General features: G+C 39.0%; 1 protein-coding gene across 1 annotated transcript; it reads left to right on the forward strand.

Moving 5' to 3' along the window:
• Positions 1-13,234: 13,234 nt before the first annotated feature.
• On the forward strand, positions 13,235-13,669 carry LOC131875300 (uncharacterized). Its single transcript, XM_059219382.1, has one exon. It carries the CDS (start codon positions 13,235-13,237, stop codon positions 13,667-13,669), a length of 435 nt encoding a protein of 144 aa, XP_059075365.1.
• Positions 13,670-16,227: the final 2,558 nt, after the last annotated feature.

Here is a 16,227-nt window from a genome sequence, read left to right on the forward strand (position 1 = left end):
AGAAATTTTAACATTACCCACACCTAGAGAAGTGGTAATGGGGTGGAGGATGTGATATCAAAATGGGCATTTAGCATGAAATAACAATGATGGTAGGGATGTGTGGGAGGACTTCCAAGAGGCTCGCATTGATGATGAGTTGGTATGTCCCACAACCAAGTGATAAATTAGACAAAGAGTTGGTTTTGGTGAGTGCTTTGAGAGATTGGAAGCAAATAAACAATACTCATTAAAAACATGAAGGTAGTGGTGATTGTTTCGCTATTTTCTTGCAGAAACAAGTAGTCGTTAGGTGATTTGCAGAGGAAATGAAGGCAAATTACAACTTGAGAACAAAGAAGCAGCAAATGGATTTTTTTGGAAAAATGATGGATGACAAACTGTGAAATTTCTTCTCAATCGAAGATCCAATATTTTTGTAGATTATAAAAATGCTTTTGGGTGATAAGTTTATAGTTGTAGAATATAAGTATAGGACCAATTTTGACATTGTGTCAATGTTATTAGCTTGGAGTATGGAATTTGGGAGTAAGGAGGATGCTCGTTGGATTATGAATGAATGTGTCAAAGCCCAGTGATGCTACGGTTTGGAAGCATTCTTAGCCATAGCCAATCCTAGAGAGGACTTCAAAGCTAGAGGGGGAGATTGGGTACACATTACAAAATTTATCCTTCTATTGTGGCCATTCTTATTGTGTTGTGCATCCAGTGATAAGGAAGATAGGTGAGCTAAAGTGCATGCTAGTTGGAGTCATTTGAAAGAGTACTTGCAAGAATGAAAGGTGAAGAAGTTGTTGAAGACAAGACTAGTGTGAAGCAGAAATGTGAAAAAGCTGAAATTCTCGAAAGAGGATTACTAGCAAGGACCATAAGGGAATTTAGGTTTAGTTTTTGATAAATGTTAATGCATTTTTAGAACTTTGGAATTTCGTGCAAAATCTGTAAATTTGGTATTTGATGGGCATTTGAAACCTTGGATGACTGTATATTTTGGTATAGTTATGGGTGTATAGAGGCTCCATTTGAAACTTTTTATATTTTTTTTTATAGTAGGGTTTATTAGGTTTGGTGTAAATGAAATATCTATTGTTTAGTGATGTTGTAGTGCATTTTGTATAAATTTTGTAGTATTAATACAGTCTATGTAGGTATATCTTATCTTTATCAATAATAAAAAAATACAAATCATCGTATTGATGAAATGGTTCAATTTAAAATAAAATCGTTAATTTTTCTTTTTGTGGGGTCCAACTATAGCAAAAGGGAGAAGATTGACTAGGTACAAGCATGACTGAGTGTTTTGATTGTATATATTTCAAACAAATAGCAAAAGGGTGAATATTCCTTTCATCTACGAGTCTCACTTTCTCTATTCACATTCAATCCTAATATAATTTCTCAAGAATTAATCAACTTAGATTCAAGTAGAAAAATTTTGTATTATTTTTATATCAAATTGAATATACCAAGAAATTTTTCCTCTACAAAAGTCATCTTTGATCTTGAAGATACCCCATACAAAAAAGAGTTAAATAATTACAAAAAACTGTCAAGAACAAATGCACAAGGCAGAATGAACATAAAACATAAAATAAATATCCTTAAAACAATGGAAAAACATTGAAGATTTAATTTATATTATAAAAACTTTTCATAAATTCTAACTCTCCCTTCAATCTGACCCAATGTGTTACTATGTATAGCCATAAAGCACATGCAAATGAAGACTTGCAATTTAACTCTATAAGATCTAATAAAAATAGATAGTAGATTATCCCTTTATCCACAAAAATAAAGCAATTACAAATAACTAGTTTGGTCTAAAATTTTTAGTCAACCCATGGTTCAAGATAATTCCATAACATAAAGGCATGTTTTAAGATACTTCCAATAATAGGTTGTGTTGCTTAGTTGAATCTTGCAAAAACCCTCTTATTAGGAATTCTAGAAAACAAGGTCTTACGAGAAGATTAACCTAATTAGCAGTTGGTTTGTTTGCTCCTACTTTTGGGTTAAAATCAGGATGATAGTCCACACAAGCACCCAAATGAGCTCTACACATGATGCATGTACTCACCCATCTCCACAAAGTGTTAATCTCCATACCCTAGCTACACCTAATATGCTCAAAAAACTTAGAAAAATAATTGTGTAGAAACCTTGTCCGACCCATCCCACAAAAAGGAGAGGTGCATTTGATTCATTCAACGAAGTCAATTTAGGAAGACCACATGGAGAAGCATTGCAAGCATTTTGTCCACTAGAAAAAATTTTGCAATAAATTTTAATGAAGCCCTTGCGCAACAAGATTTTTTTTTAAATCAAACAAACCAAAATGAATCTCCCTACAACTATTGCTTCAATCTATTCACAATAAACAAGACGTGGATCTAAATATATCAAGGTGAATTATTTTAGAATGAAATAAAGCATAATAAAAAATAAAAAACCGGTTGCTTACAAATTTTTAAAAATAAAACTCACTGAGACAATGGCAAGTGACTTATCTCAAGATTTTATGTTAATTGTCCCTTATAAGCAACATTTTTTAATGAAAAAAATGGGCATTTAAAAATATCAAGGATTCTAGGGCTAGCCAAGTTCACGCATGTGACTAAAATCTAATTTGATTTGGAGCCCTGAAACGCAACTGCATTCATGTTCATCACACAACTTATGGAGTACAAGTCAAGATCTACAAATCTTTCAAAATAGTGTGTTTGTTGCAATAGTTGTGGATATAGGTTTTTCTATATTTATAGACTATGCAGCCAGTGTAAAAATTTCAAGGCAGTGATGCAATTAAATTTTAAGGCAACAATGTAGTAAGATATCTCAAAAAAATCTAACAAAATCGAATATTTACCAAAAAATTGTTCTACGTTTACTTTTGTATTTACTTGATACAACTCTCAGAATAATAGCCTATCAGCTAATTAGTTTAAATCATTTTTTTTATCACTAATCATTTTTTTTATCACTAATCATTTTTTTTTTACTAGAACTACGAACCAGTGACGGTCACATTAGAAAGATCCTCTCCCCATGGTTACATTTCTATTATAAGATATTAACACCTCTATGACATGATCTACCGCTAATACTTTGTCTCTCCTTATCACTTTGTCCTCCTTTTGTCCTCCTTATCACTCCGCGCACCACCTATTTCTCCTTATGGCTCCATTCTCACCTTATTTCTGTATACTCCTTATCTCTCCGTTCTTTTTCTACCGCCTCCTGTCATACCTCCTTATCACTCAACGAGACCACCTTAGCACTCCAACGCCCATCTGTGCATCTCAGGCCCCTTATCACTCCACTGCCCTTCATACCTCCACGCGTACCACCTTGTCACTTTGTAGATCAACCTGCCTTTGGATCTTTCTTGTGTGTCTATCCTTCTTCTCCATCACCAGGTCCTGCCGACTCACCACAACTTGCAAGACCCGCCCATCGAAAAAACTACCAGTGTCGCTTCTGTGTCTGCAATGATGGGGATATGAACACTCCAGCATTAGTCATTGTGCCAAATCACTTGGTCAGCAGTCACCTACACGAGGAAGTTGCCACGAAACCACCACGCAACATCAAACGAGTCCAAAGAATCAAACTAAGGACCTCCGTATTAATACAAAGTTGCACGGAGTTGCAACACCGTTGCATTGAGGGGTCATCCACTTTTCTAAATGATTATTAAATAGATATAAAGATATGCTTTAACTTATATCTTGAAATTAATTTTTAAAATAATTATTGTAAGGTTTAATTTTGAAAATTTAAAGTTATGAAAATAATTATAAATTATATTTTAACTAAATAAAATAACTTTAAATTGAAAAAGAGATAATAATGTAATATTATTATTATAAAAATAAATATAAATATAATTATAATGTATTTATATTATATTGATATAATTATTATAATCATTATAATAGTAATATAATTATAATTTATTTGTTGATATTAATGTTTATATTAAACTATTTATAAATATATATACATGTATGCATTGTATTTATTTTATAGTTATATTGATATAATTATTATAACTAATATAATAATATTATAAAAAAATGTAGTTTTTCATAAACAAATATAAATAAATTAAAGTTACTATTAAATAACTTTAAAATAAAATAGAATAACCATTCGTTATATAATTCAAAAAAATTATCATATAATGTAAATTTGATTTTATTGATCTATTTTATTTTAATATTGTATTTATATTTTATTATAATTGGTATACATATGATTTAATTGGCATATTAAATTACGTATTACATAATGTTAAAAATATTGTATTCGAAAGCTTCTAGATTTGACTACATGAAATCCATCGTACTCTATCAAACTTAAAATCAACTAATCAATCAAACTATCAAAATTAAAATCAACTAATTAGTCAAACCATAAAACTTAAAATCAACTATTAATCAATTTTTTATTCATACAAACTGTTAGAGTTATCATGTATTTTTATTTTTATTTTTGAATAAAAGGGGTAAAAACTTTATTGAAACTCAGACATAAAAATTACAAGGAGGTCCAAAGCCCCGAGACCCCAAAAAAGAGCCTCGGGCCCAGACCAAGATCAGCCAACATCATAACTATCCATGTCCTCAGCAAAAATCTTCTGCAAGTCCTGACAATAGTCCCAGGAGAGATGCTCCCAACCTTCAATTTTCCAATCATTGTCATGTTTCGAAGCCCACTTAGCCAAACAATCAATTGCTCTATTCCATTCACGAGGAATGTGGATGAAAGACACCTGCTCCATTAAAGAACTAATTTGAAGAATCTGTTGAACAATCCCTGCCAGCTGCCAATGAATCCCACTCACCTTCTTTTCTGTCAACAAATTAACAATAATTTGTGAATCTGATTCACAGATAACCTTCCTTCTACCCAACTCCCAAGTCCGCTCCAAGGCATAGAGAATAGCAAGTCCCTCCATAAAATTATTAGATTGCCTCCCTTTATGCACTGAAAAGAGGAAAACCACCTCCCCCCTACAATTCCTACCAACACCACCAACCCCTACAAGGCCTAGGTTAACTATAAAGGAGCCATTAGTGTTAATCTTGATAAACTCATCTTGAGGGGGTCTCCACCTTCCCACCCTTTGGACCTTCTTCATAGCACCTCTACCTCTTCTGACACAAGCGGAGATGGGAGACAACTCTTACCAGCCAAACCTACTCACAATATCTGCCTCATCTCTATCCAAAGGAAAGTTCACCTCACATTTAGCTTCCACCGTCTCACTAATCATAACCATAATTCTATTCCACACTTGTTGCACTAACAGTCTGGCCTCACGAAAGATCCTTTTGTTCCTCTCAAGCTAGATCTGCCAGAGTATGAAAATGGGCCCAACATACCAGACCATCTAGAGGAAGGGGGACAAGATAGGAGGTCTGCCCAAACTGCTCCAAAACTCCACTAGAGAATCTGTGTGAACACAAGGACGCTTCCACACCCCCCACTAGTAATGCCAAATAAGCATAGAGAAGGGGCATTTGAAGATAAGGTGTGAGGACACAAAGCACACATCGAAGGCCCAAAGAATCCCCGCTTGCGAATATTATCCCAAGTTAGGCATCTATTCAAGGCCAGAGTCTAAGCAAAGCAGTTGCACTTCGGCCAAGAATAATTGTTCCAAACCTGTTTCCACCAGTGCACCTCTCTTCCCTCCAATCTTCGGTTCAGCAGTACCCGGTATCCACTAGCTACAGTAAAGAGGCCCTTAGGATTCAAAGACCAGGCAAGTCCATCCCTACCCTTGATGCCACTACAGTGTCTACTCGACAGAATACCATGCAACTCCGCACACTCTTCCTCCAACCCAGCAACCAGCCACTCATTAGGATCCTTCCACCGCTCCAACTCCAGCCACCCAATAAACAGCCTTGAAGTCACTCACCCTTGACCATCCAGCCTCCAAAAACCTCTATCTAAGGTTATCAAGATTAGGAAACTGATCAAGGATGGGGGGGTACCCATCCCAAGAGTCCTTCCAGAAAAGGACCTCTTCCCCCCACCTATAGATCCAAAAGAGACCTTCCTTAATGAGAGAGGCCCCCTTCTTGAGAGTATACCAAATCATAGAGCCTTTTCCCTCAAGCGGATATCTTGGAACCTCCTATACTGGGATCCTCTACATATATTTGTAAGCCAAAATCTTAGCCCAACCACGATCCTGCTCAACACACCACCTCCAGTACAATTTAGCCTCCAGAGCCTCCCCGAATAAAATAGCCTGTCGTAAACCAACCCCCCCCCCCCCCCCCCCCCCGACTGTTTTGGCCTACACACCAAGTCCCAATTGACAAGACTCAATTTGGAAGAGGATAGAGTGTCTGCCCATAAGAATTGCCTTTTCAAAGAGTCCAAACCCTTCAAGAACCACTTAAGAACCACTTGAAGCATACAATGATAAGTCGAAAGATCCTAAACCACCGACTGAATCAGTTGAACCCTCCTAGCAAAAGATAACCATCTGTGAGTCCAATGCTCAACCTTCGAGTGGAATTTATCCAAGATACCCTGCCATAACTCCCTAGGGGGGTTACCAGGAGAGATAGGAATACCCAAATAAGTCAAGGGAAAAGCGCCAACTTGGAATCTCAAGATAAGAGCAATCCTCCTTTGAATAGTGCCAGGGGTGTTGAAGAAGAGGATAGAAGATTTATCTTCATTGATCAACTACTTGAGGCCGCCAGATAAACAATCAAAACCTTCCGCAGATTCGTGGCTTCTCTGATCCAAGCAAGTCCCATCAAGGCCGTGTCATCGACAAACTGCAAATGAGACTGCGGTTGCAAGTCATTATCCCAGCTCCAACCCTGAATTCTACCCAAGCCCACATTATGCTTGATCAGCCTCCCCAGGCCTTCAGCTAGGAGAATGAATAAGTAAGGGGAGAGGGGGTCTCCCTGATGAAGGCCCCTAGATGCACCAAATAGCTCAGTATGATCACCATTGATTAGCACTGAGAAAGAGGTGGATGTAACTCCACTCATAACCCATTGGATCCATTCCTCAGAAAAGCCAAAAGCCCTAAGGATCTTCTGGAGGGATGACCAACGAACTCTATCGTAAGCCTTGGCCATGTCCAACTTGATAAACATAGCTTTTTCCTTGGATGTTGCCATAGAATGAATGGTCTCCGCAGCAATGACCACACCATACAGAATTTGACGCCCTTCCACAAACCCACTTTGTTCCTCAGAGATGACATCCCCTAGACACTTCTTCAACCTTTCTACTATCAGCTTAGAGATGATCTTATAAATCACATTGCAGAGAGATATAGGGCTGAACTGGCCTAACCTGTCGGCCCCATCACACTTGGGGATTAACGCAATGAAACTCGCATTCAAAGCCCGAAGCATCTACTTATTCCTCTGGGACTCTTGGACTACTACTAGTAAGTCTAGTTTGATGATATCCCAGAACTCTTGAAAGAATTCAACCGAGAACCCATCTGGTCCAGGGGCTTTTCCTTTCCTCATTTGAAACACAATCGTCTCGAGTTCTTCCATCACAATAGGGCCCATAAGCTGCTCATTCATCTCCCTAGTAACAAGAGGAGGAATGCAAGCAAGAACCTGGTTCTCCTCCACCAAATCCCCCTGAGAATCCTCATTGAAGAGAGATCAAAAATACTGTAAAGCCTCTCTAGATATCTCCTACAAGGATAATAACACCTCACCTCTATCATTGACCAAAGCTGGAATGGAATTTCCATGACGTCTTGCTTTCACAGAGTTGAAAAAGAAAGCAGTATTCTTATCGCCCTCTTGGAGCCAATCAATACGGGCTATTTGTTTCCAGTAAATTTCCTCGCTGAGCTCCCATTCCTCTAAAGCCTTGACAACCCTGTCCTCCTCTCTAAGAAAAGCTTCAGAAAAACTATGCTCTCTGATTTCACTGGTGATGCCATTTAACACTGTTTGGGCAGCTTTAGCGTGAAAAATGTTCCTGAAACCCTGTTGATTCCACTGTTTAAGTTGAAACTTCACAAACTGCAGCTGCTTGGCAAAAGTGTACATAGCAGTGCCAAAGGCTGGCCTTCCCTTCTGCCACCATTGCTCAACAAGAGCCGGCAAAGCAGGATCCCGAAGCCACATAAGTTGGAATTTGAATGAAGGAGAGCGAGCAACCTGGGAAGAAGAAGAAACCAGCTTGATAGGCCAGTGGTCTGACCCTCTCCAGTCAAGAATCTCTAAACTTGTGGACCACCCCCCACCAACGCAAAAACTAGAAACCAAAAATCAATCCAGCCTCTTTGCAATCCAACACTCCCCGACTCTCCTATTGTTCCAAGTGAACAAACCATTACTAGGCTTAATGTCAACAAGATGCAGCGATGAGATACTATCCTGAAAGAGGAAATAAGAAGGCTCCAACCGTATGACACCCCCCCTCTTCTCACTCAACTCAAGGATAGCATTAAAATCTCCTGCCATAATCCAAGGATGAAAAGGGACCAACCTTCGCATACAAGAAATATGAGACCATAAGTTTTGCTTGCCCTAAAGATCAGTGGGGGCATAGATATTGGTAAACAAAATAAGATCTCTGGTCTCAAGACTAGAGGCAACCCCGAATAACGAAGATCTAGAAGCCACCCACTAAACAGGGCGAATCCTTGAGGGATTCCAAAGACAGGCCACCCCTCCAGAGGAACCAGCTGCCACAATACACTGACACTCACCTCGCCCCCAGAGCTTCAGCACTAGACCCATCATACTCTCCACCGAGAGTTTAGTTTCTTGCAAGAATAGGACATCAGGTGAATGATTCCTAATCAAATCCCGAACAACTTTTTGTCTAGGGCCGCTATTCAAGCCCCTTACATTCCATGAGAGCACAATCATTTAGGAGGATTGGAAAAGTGAGAATCCAAAGTCTTTACTGACCCTGACTCAACCAAATTCTCTCCCATCAATTTGATTTTATCCAAATCCTTCTTTTTGCTAGCCTTTGAGTTCTTCTCCGTAGCACTTTTCTTAATATCTTTCTGATGCTGACCCAGGTGAATGGAAGACTTATTACTTTTAGCCCCAGCCGGTTCCAATTTTAGGGCTATCGGAGATCCCTCCCTCCCAACCAAATTCACCTCTGAACTAGGAGTGAGACCCAACTGGACCCCAACTGTCTGTTCCATCTCCATTTGTTGACTTCCAATCACTTGTAGGAACTGGGTAAAATCCTCAATAACTCTTTCTGGACTCCCCCTGAAGCACCTTGGTCCAAAGGAGTTAACCCCGAATTCACTTCCTGCTGGCTAAGGTCATCCAAGGCCTCAAATCTGTTAAAGGTATCCTCCTCATGTCTCTCATGTAAGGACCTCTTTTGTCCTTGATTCATACTCCTTGTCTTAACTAAGACAAAATCATCAACACCCACTACCTCGGCCGACATAGTAGCTTTTCCTTTATCATCCCTATCTTGACTCTGGGTCGGCTGTTGAAGTTGGTACACCACCAGTTTATATCTAGGGCACTTATGCTATAAATGACCATTCTCATGACAAAGACGACATCGAAAAGGTAAAGTCTCATAATCTAGCTGTTGAACCCATGAGTAAGAGCCTGCACACATATCTATAGCGTCTGGCAAAGGTTTACTAAGATCAATTTCAACATAGATACGCGCAAAGGTCATTACCTTTCTCCCTAGGGTTTGCAATGAAGATCCCACTGACTTCCCAAGCAGTCCGGCCAGCAATCGTAGCACATCCTCCCGACAACATTCCATAGGAAAATGTGGTGGTCGAACCCACACAAGAACCCTATTTGGGAGCTCCTCCAAAGGGTTAAACCCCGCATGCCAAGGTTTGATGAACAACCCCACCTGGTTGTAAAAATACGGGCCTCCTTCAAAGACCCTATTGTGATCCTCTATGCAATTGAAAGTAACCATGAAATAATTGTTTGCCAGCAGCATAATCTCTGTTTCCCCTTTCTGGTGCCCAAATCCTTTGCGCCCAGTTTTCTAAGAACTGCAGATAACTCTCATTCCCAAAAACTTGCAGTATAGCGAGTGTTTTGAAAAGTACTCAACGTCTTCATCTATCAACTCGGGAGGAATAACCAGCTTTGGCCTCTCACTGCATCTCTCTAGGCAACCATTAATCTTCATAATGCGAGAACTACCAGCACTCCTTGATCTCGATTCAGAAGAGAGAAGGTTATTGTTAAAAGTCTTCATACTTTGGAGTGGGGGTTTTGAACCCACCGCAACACAAAAATCCATGGCGGGAGCAACTTGCGAGGCCTCACCACCAATACTTGTCATCGAGATTCAAAAATAAAATAAGATTAAGAAATACCCACACCCCAAAGGGCCACTCGAGAAGGCACGACACCCGCGACCCCACCCCTCCCAAGCACCACTGAGATAAAGTCCCGACTATAGCCCCTGTCCCCCTAAAATCCCATGGCTCCCTGCAAATCAGAAGCTCAGCTGCTTGCGGCCAAAGCTCCACCTGAAGCCCCTCAATCCTCCCTCCACTCCCTTGGTCAAACCCTACCCGGCCTCTACTGCCACTGCACACCCCCGTCGCGCTTGCACTTCCCTCCCCCCGTCGACACACCTGCAGATCTGCACCCACGAGCTAGGGCCTTGAAACCCTAGCTCAACCGCCCACGAACCCCCGCATGCACGCCATTATCATATTCCTTAGAGTTATCATGTATTAGTTAATAATTATTAGTCTATTATTCTCTACACTTAAGATAAACTTAGGCATTTAATAATTATTCTAATTATTAAATACACTTTATCCCTTTAGGGTTTCTTTAGGGTTGCATATTCTCCTTTTATTAGGATTTTATTGTACTTTTTATTTGATTCCCTCTCTGAATGATAATCTTCTTCTTTAGAGTCATTATTGCTTTTTGCCTCCATTCTTCTCTTGTGACGAGTTTTTTGCTTGCAGGCGTTCTTGGGATCTTTGAAGTCGTATTTCTCAACTTCTTCATGGTATCAGAGCCTACATCTGCTGCTACTTGTTCCTGATTTTTCAAAAGAATTTTTGGAGGTTGGGGTTTCAAGCTTTTTAGAGTTTTTATTTTGAATCTGGGGTGTTTTTTTTGTTTCTGGGCATTTTGGGCTCAAGTGGACCCCATTGTTTAGCTCAGAACACCCAAAAAACCCCATTTTCATAGAAAATTTGTCCAATTTGCACAACTTTAGCCTCTGGAGATTTTTTTAATTTTTTGCCCAATTTTGGAATGAATTTCGAGAAATTCGTCAATTTTTTTTAAATAATTTCTTTTAAAAAAATTAAGGTAGTTATACGGCCATACCGAGGCTGAATGCAACACAAAATTTGTGAAAACCTAAAAAAAAAAAAGCACATAAAGGGGGGGGGGGGGGGGGGGGGGGTCGGCAGCCTCTACAGGTCGTACGGCCCGCAGCAGGTCGTGGTCTTTGGCCTCCAGCCCGCATGCAAGTGTTGTCGGCTCCAGCCCCTGTGCAGTGCACCATCCACGGCCACCTATCGCCCTCCAGAAAGCAGCCGCCCCTCGCCATGCAACCGCTGCCTCCTGTCTACCGCCGCCACCCACCAACCGTCGTTTTTCGGCTAAGGTACTATTTTTCGACGTAAAAGGAATTAGACAAGTTCATTGAGAGTGCTATAGTTTTTCCCATCAAGCATACTTCATGGGTTTCAAAATTAGTTCCCGTAAGGAAGAAAAATGGTGAAATCAGGCTCTGTGTAGATTTTAGAGACCTTAATCGAGCCTCACTGAAAGACCATTATCCTCTACCTTCTATGGAGCAGATTCTGCAAGTAGTTTCAGGGTCTGAAATGTTTTCTCTACTAGATGGTTTTTCTGGTTACAACCAGATTTTAGTCAAAGATGAGGACCAATATAAGACAACTTTTACTACCAAATGGGGTACTATGGCCTATAGGAAGATGCCTTTTGGGTTATCCAATGCAAGGGCAACTTTCCAGCGAGCCATGGATATGGCGTTTCAAGGTTTGATGTATAAAATAGTGCTTGTTTATTTAGATGATATCACAGTGTTCTCAAAGGAAGCAAAGGATCATCTAAACCATTTGAGGCTAATATTCGAGAGGTGCAGAAAATTTGGGGTATCTCTTAATCCCCAAAAATATATATTTGTTGTCCATGAGGGCATATTGCTTGGTTGCATGGTCTCCAAGCAGGGTATTACCATTGATCCTGAGAGGATAAGTGCCATTTTGGCCCTTCCTTTACCAGCTCACAAGAAAGGTTTGCAGAGCTTCATAGGAAGGATTAATTTTGTCAGGCAATTTATCCCTGATATTGCAGATTTGCTGAATCCTCTAACTGCTATGTTGAGGAAGAATATGTCTTATAGCTGGACCAACGAGGGCAACAAGAGTTTTGAACTAATTAAAGAAGCATTGGTTGTTGCTCCTACACTTTTAAAACCTAATTTTTCTAAGGATTTCACCTTGTACGCGTATGGTAATGTAGATTCTATCTCAGCTATGTTGGTACAGCAAAACGATGAAGGCTCAGAACAACCTTTAGCCTTCTTCAGCCAAGCATTGAAAGACTACGAGCTAAGGTACACTTTTGTTGAAAAACATGTGCTTGTTGTTATCAGGAGTTTGAAGAAATTCAAACACATGTTGTCTAACAATAGCATTAATCTAATGGTTGCTCACCCGAGCGTAGAGGAGTTTCTATTGAGAAAGGATCTCAATGACAAGAGGGCTAGTTGGGTAACCAAGGTGATGGAATATGACATCAAAATTCAGGTTACCAAGCTGGTTAGAGGCAAAGGGTTGTGTGAACAACTTGCTGATGGCATTTCTAGCTCACCAAAGCATGAACAAGAAGTTGTTCTAACACTGCAAGATGACGAACAGGCAGAAGTTTTAGCTCCTGCGGGTGATTGGGTGCAGGAAATGGCACATTTTCTACAAACTGGTGAGTTTCCTAAGCTTCTAGACAGAGCTAAAAGAAGGCATTTCAGACTGTAGTCCATACCTTATGCACTTCTTAATGGCATCTTGTTCTATAAGGATTTTAATGGGGTATTGTTGAGATGCATTAGGCTTGACCAAGTAAATAAAGTGTTGCATGATTTTCATGAGGGATCAGCTGGAGGCCATTTTTCACCAACAGCAACAGCTCTCAAAGTGATGAATGGTGGCTATTATTGGCCCACATTATTTAGAGATGCGCATTGTATGGGTTAGAAAGTGCAAAGAATGTGCCCTTTTCGCTGGAAAAATGGGATTGGTAGCTTTACCTTTGCAACCAATCCAAGTGGAACAACCCTTCATGAGGTGGGGTATGGACTTTATGGGGTGATAAACCCTTCATCCAATGCTGGCCATAAGTGGATACTTACAACCACTGACTATCTCACCAAGTGGACTGAAGCAATGGCACTCAAAGAGGCAAATGAGACTGTTGTTCTAAATTTTTATGAGGATTTGATTGCCCGATTTGGAGTTCCTGAGTCCATCATTTCAGACAATGGCCTCGCTTTTGTTGGCTTTAAAATCTCTGATTGGGCTGTCAAGAAAGGGATCTATCTAAATACGTCTTCCAACTATTATCCGCAAGGCAATGGCCAGGCAGAATCAACTAACAAAAATTTGATTAGGATCATTAAGAAGACAATGGAGGGTAACCAATGAATTTGGCATACTTAGTTAAAATCAGCCTTATGGGCTTATAGGATCACCCCAAAAAGGTCCACGGGACAGTCACCTTTTGTGCTGATGTATGGTAGGGAAGCAAGGCTTCCTATCTCTTTCGAGCTTCCAGCGCTTGACTTAGCAAATCAGCTGGACACACTGGAGGAAGGCCCTTTAACAGTGAGATTAGCTCAGTTATTTGAGCTAGAAGAGACTAGAAAAGATGCTATGAACAAAATAGAGCAGCATTAGGCTCAGATGAAGCGATCTTTTGACAAAAGAGCATCTCCAAGAAACTTCCAAGAAGGAGATGTGGTGCTGAAATGGGACACCCTCAAAAGCAAGCCTGGAAAGCATTCCAAGTTCGATGCATTTTGGAGCAGGCCTTACATTATTTCAGAATGTAAACAGCACAACGCTTTCCAGCTTTCCAAGCTGGATGACAATATGAAGCCAATCCCAGTCAACGGGATTCACCTTGAGCATTGCTTTTGAGGTATGTCACAGCTTGTATATAATAGAGTAGGTTTTTGGTGCTGAATAAGTGCTGCTACACAGTTGGTTAGTTGTTGTTTTGTTTTCCCTAAGCGCTTCGTGTGTAGTTAGTTGTCAGTTGTGTCAGTTTTGGGGAGGTAAGGTTGTTCTAAGTTACCACAGTTCTATGAAGAATATACCTACCATATGAAACAGATGCATTTCACTATCACACATCATACATATCTGCCTCATAGAACTGGGATAGCTCGCAACATTTTTTTGTAGGGAGGTGTTATTAGCAGAAGTTTCAGTCTAAATCCGAGTTTCAGTAGTGCAAGTGAATGTGTTTCAAAAAGTTTTGTCAGTTTGAGTGACTCTGTGCCCAATTGATAAGCTTTAGGCAGCTAGTCTGGGTACTTAGCAGGCAAGCACCGTGCAGATGTCACTAGGAATGTTACCCATTTTCTTTCTCCAGCTCAATCAGGTGGAGCTGGTCAAGTTTTATAGTTTAAGGGTACTTGTTTGTTGTTTGTGTTTTGCCAAGAGATACTATAGAATGCTAAAATATTTCCAAGTAAATGCAAGTGTTCACAACCAATCAAGAACCATACAACATTGCATATTTGAAAAAGCATTTCTCTTTATTCATAAATGTTAAATAAGATGCTCCCACACAAGTCATGGGAATGACTACCTATGATGCGTTATACAAGAAAATGATGCATGTAAAAAATAAAATATAAACAAAGATAAGGGATCCATCATTGCCTCATAATGACGAACCCCCCACAGTTGAGTAGCTTCATATCCAGCTCCTTTGCAGAGTTCCCTTACTGCTCCAAGTGTTTGCAAGAAGATAAGAGAATTGCATTAGAGCTCGGGATACCATATCCTTGCATATATATCATCAATACATGCACAATCCACTCCTACAATGCATTATACCAGTCAAATCATTGTACGTATCAGAAGCAGCAGGAAACATATCTGAAAATTCATAGTTTTTGTCTAACAATTTGTCCAATGTGCAGATACAGGTAAAGTTTTATCGCTAATTACTTCAATTAAATATGTGCATGTGTGAAAAATGGGCTCCCACGAGGGTTGAGCTCAACATGTATGACATTAGGGACAGATTATTATGACATCATGCAATCAATCCTTACCCATCTCCTACGGTGGTCACATTAAAGGAGTATATGTCGCTCATGGCATTAGGGTGATAGGAACATGAGAGTCCTAAATGTCAACACGAGCATACTGTCATAAGGAGAGAAGATATCGAATAAAGGAAGAAATGAATATTTTAGGTTTGCTTTTCCCTAAATGTATTGACCTTGGGATATTTTTTTTGCATTGTTCTCTTTTTTTTCTCATGCTTAATGCCACGCAAAAACACCTAAGGGGGTTGATGAAATGATTTTCATCCCCTTGTCAATCTTTATTGAGTGATTTATTAATATCACTTAATATATGAAATACAATGTTAATATTTATTAAGTGATATTAATAAATCACTTAATAAATATTGTTTTGTGGAAGCTAAGCATATGTTTTTATAAATTTAAGTGAAAATAGATATTTATTAAAATAATTTAAAATTTATTACTTAATGCCTTTATTTAATTTCATATTCACGATTAAAGTCAAAAAGATGTTATAAATGAAGTAGAAAAATGTTTATTAAAGTTATTTGAAAAGTCACTTTATTATTTATATTTATCATTTTTACATTTATAAGATTTTAATAACAATAAAATGATAAAATTACTTGTTAAAGTGAATTAATTTAGTTATCACTTTAATAAATAACTTTATTATTTTTATGTTATTAAAATCTTGACTTTAAATGTAAAAATGAAATTAAATAAATGTCTGATTAAATATTAATTTTTAAATCACTTTACGAGGTATGTATTTTCATTTATTAATAAGGTAAGAGATATTTTTTGCATTAATGAAAGCTTGCAGGCCTGTCTGGGGATATTTTTGAGTCATTTATGATGTAATTAAGAGCTTTTATGGTAGCAGCATGGGTTGGCTTGACTTTGGTTCAAGTGTGTTCCCTTTCAAACCTATTT

The sequence above is a fragment of the Cryptomeria japonica genome, chromosome 4 (assembly GCF_030272615.1).
Source record: "Cryptomeria japonica chromosome 4, Sugi_1.0, whole genome shotgun sequence".
In the NCBI taxonomy this organism is placed as follows: Eukaryota; Viridiplantae; Streptophyta; class Pinopsida; order Cupressales; family Cupressaceae; genus Cryptomeria; species Cryptomeria japonica.

Coding starts and splice junctions, on each gene's coding strand:
- LOC131875300 (XM_059219382.1), top strand. CDS start 13,235: ATGTGCCCTTTTCGCTGGAAAAATGGGATTGGTAGCTTTACCTTTGCA.